General features: G+C 49.4%; 1 protein-coding gene across 1 annotated transcript in view; it reads right to left on the bottom strand.

Moving 5' to 3' along the window:
• Window positions 1-529: 529 nt before the first annotated feature.
• Window positions 530-2,904, bottom strand: part of LOC109542222 (peroxidasin) — a gene marked incomplete at its 3' end in the record, with an annotated part of 21,748 nt that continues 19,373 nt past the window's right edge. Inside the window, 6 exon segments of the mRNA XM_048669962.1 lie at window positions 530-796; window positions 854-1,087; window positions 1,157-1,396; window positions 1,452-1,717; window positions 1,777-1,900; window positions 1,962-2,182. Of these exon segments, the coding sequence (XP_048525919.1) occupies window positions 530-796; window positions 854-1,087; window positions 1,157-1,396; window positions 1,452-1,717; window positions 1,777-1,900; window positions 1,962-2,182 (1,352 nt within the window).

Genomic DNA, 2,904 nt, shown 5'->3' with positions numbered 1-2,904 from the left:
AAAAACCTTATTAAAACAGACACTTATTTTGTTCAGCGAATCCAAAAATGCAATAATATATAGGACATTCTATTTAAAAAAACGCAACTTTGATAACTTTAGAGCTTTTGGGACACCCTGTACATTACCAAAATATTTTTTAAAATGTGCGCTCGGTAAGCATGAAATAATACTTTTAAAAAATCAAACGGTTTAGCCGCAAAATTTCGTGCCGTATAGCGTGAATAACCCTGTAGAGATGAAGAGAAAGAGAAGTGATTTCCGTTTTAGTATTATTGAGTTCACCATTAATACCGCTTAATTTTTAAGTTCACATGTACCGTTTTCTATTTTGATTTTCATTTCTTAGGATTATTTGTGTTCTGTTTTATATTTGTTGAGTGGAACTCTGATTTAATTCGTGATTTTTTTCGAAAAGAGTCAGGTGATTTAAATCACTTGGAAAAAATGAAGCCAACCCTGATACAGGGTGAACTTTTCATCTAACGGCTCGAAAAAACTGTGCCATGTTCGGTTGGTGGTTGCTTACCAGAAGCGATCACCATCGCGCGAGGTGGTGAACTGCTCCAATAGCAGGCAGCGGAACAGAGGGCCGACACGCCCATCCTCAACCGGATCCTCCAAAATGCCGCCCACAAACACATCAATGTTGGCCGGATGGCCGTACAGTTCGGCCAACTTGCGCCGCACTGAAGCGTCGCTGATTTCCCCGGCCAGATCTTCGAAGCTGTGCACTGTGGACATGTTGCAAAAGTCGCGGAAGGCCACGTAGCCAGGCAGGGCGTGGTCGCGTGATCTGCCAATCAAACCTGCCGTTTGCCGGGGATGTGGAAAAAAGGCCCACTTTACTCACCGATGAATGTTCATGGCGGCCAGGTCAAGAGCGACGGCATGCGCCGTCTCAAACAGGCGCTCTGTCAGTTCGGTGTTGAGGTTCTCCTTGGGCATTTTCTTCTTGGCCGCCGCCATGAACATCCCCCTGAGCAGCGGGTCGACGCCGCCCTCCTCCACTATTCTCCACGGGGAGAAGAAGGCGTTGTGCAGCGGCAGGTGGCCCTCCTTGATGACCGTGAAGTTCCAGTCGAGTCTAGCATGACCAGAACGAGGAAAAGTCCATAAAATCCTCCACTGCTGTTCAGGAAATATGCGCAATTACCGGTCCAGCACGGGGTTGATGAGAGTGTGTCCAAAGCGCAAGGCGGCCGTGGCAAAAACATTGGAGACGCTCGGGTGGAGGCGTGGGTTGTAGTCGTCATACGCGCCCAGTTGGTCCAAGCCTTCTGGACCGACGACGAAAGGCAGCCAATGCTTGTAGGTGATGTGCTGGATGGCTGCGCCGACTATCTTCCGGGCCTCGTGGTAGAGCATGTCGCTGTCCCAGTGCGGGTTCAGGTACCTGAAGCGCATCGGTCCAATGGTGGGTTAAGCGCTGGTCAGCTACAACTGCTCACCTCAGCTCTTTGGCTAGCCGGTTGTGCTCGCGCATCCAGATGGTGTGCATGGCCGTCAGCCCGCTCTGCTCATTGGCTCGAATGTCTCCGGCCAGGAAACAGTTGACGGTGCTTTCGGACAGGTTGCGCCGGCAGTCCATCCCCTGGCCCCCCGCGTAGGGCAGCAAGGGCTTGCGCCCCTGGAATACCGCCCCTTCCTTTAGGCGCCCCAGGGGCGCGTCCAGGTCCCGAACTTCGCGAGCCAATTCCTCCGAGTAGCCGTAGATCTGCGCCCGGAAGTACGACATGCGTCACTTCAATAGTCTTCGGACTACCAGACGCTTACCATTGATCCATCAATATACGACGTCAATTGGTTGATTTGCTCCCTGTGTTGGGCGCCCTCGAAAAAAATCGACGTCATCCCCGATCCGCAGATGGCGCTCGATCTGATAAAGTCGATGCAGCGCCTGGAAACGCGCGTTAGTCAATCGCACGGTTGCTTCGCCAACAATTTTGGAAATCGTCAACCTGTTTCGGACCCTTGGGTCGTCCTCGGGCACGTCCATTGGGTAGCAGGGCGGGGCGTAGTCGCAGGACTTTTTGCAATCGATGCCGTCCCAGCTCTCCGAGCTGACACTGGGCGTGGCATGGTCCAGATCATGGTCGAGGAACTGGCCCCATTGCATGACCATGTGCGTGATTTCGTCATCTGGGGTGATTTTTGTGGTGGCGATCAGCGCGGTTGAGACCTAAAGTCGCACATAGTGGCCTCAATCAAAATAATAGTCTGTGCAAGCTGTTCTGCACTGACGTCAAACATTTAAATTGTGCGATTAAACGCTCAAACAAAAAGTTTAGTGAATAATCTGCCCGTTTTACCAGATACTCCCCTACGTGTAGTGGTTGTCATTGCGAGTGACCCAAAGTCATTCATACAATCCGAGAACTGTCAGTTTCATTCATTGACTGCGTTCGCTCAATAGGGGAATATCGTGTAAAGTTACGACTTGAAAATTGCTTCAAGTGCTTCCGTTTTCGAGAAACAGGGTGCCAAAGTTCATTTAACATTTTTCTGGGGAGTTTGTTGGGCACCATCCGGGCTACAAAACTGACCAAAGTCTTGGTACATTTGCTTGAGTTGTCAGTCAACTGAGTTGACCAAGGGCGGATCCACCCCCATTCAATTCTCTATCCAACGATGCCAAAACGAATTCTCTGGCTCGAATGGTTCTTGAGAAACTTCGAAAAAAGCAGCGTCATGTTCAAGTGGATTTTGCAACACAAAAACTACTTGAATTCAAGCATTTTTTGAGAAAACTGCCAACATTTCCATTTCCTTATCGATGGCTCACTTTCTAAAAAGGCCATTTACTTCTCTCTAGAATGACGTACAAATGAGCGTTCTTGCTCATTTTGCCTCCGAGAAATGAGCAAAAACGGGACGGAAAACATGAAATTTTGGCATAATCTT

The sequence above is a fragment of the Dendroctonus ponderosae genome, unplaced genomic scaffold (genome assembly GCF_020466585.1).
Source record: "Dendroctonus ponderosae isolate FM_Combo_2020 unplaced genomic scaffold, Dpon_F_20191213v2 Dpon_F_20191213_9, whole genome shotgun sequence".
In the NCBI taxonomy this organism is placed as follows: domain Eukaryota; kingdom Metazoa; phylum Arthropoda; class Insecta; order Coleoptera; family Curculionidae; genus Dendroctonus; species Dendroctonus ponderosae.
The sequence above is the reverse complement of the archived record's forward strand: the minus strand, read 5'-3'. Positions and strand labels throughout refer to the sequence as shown.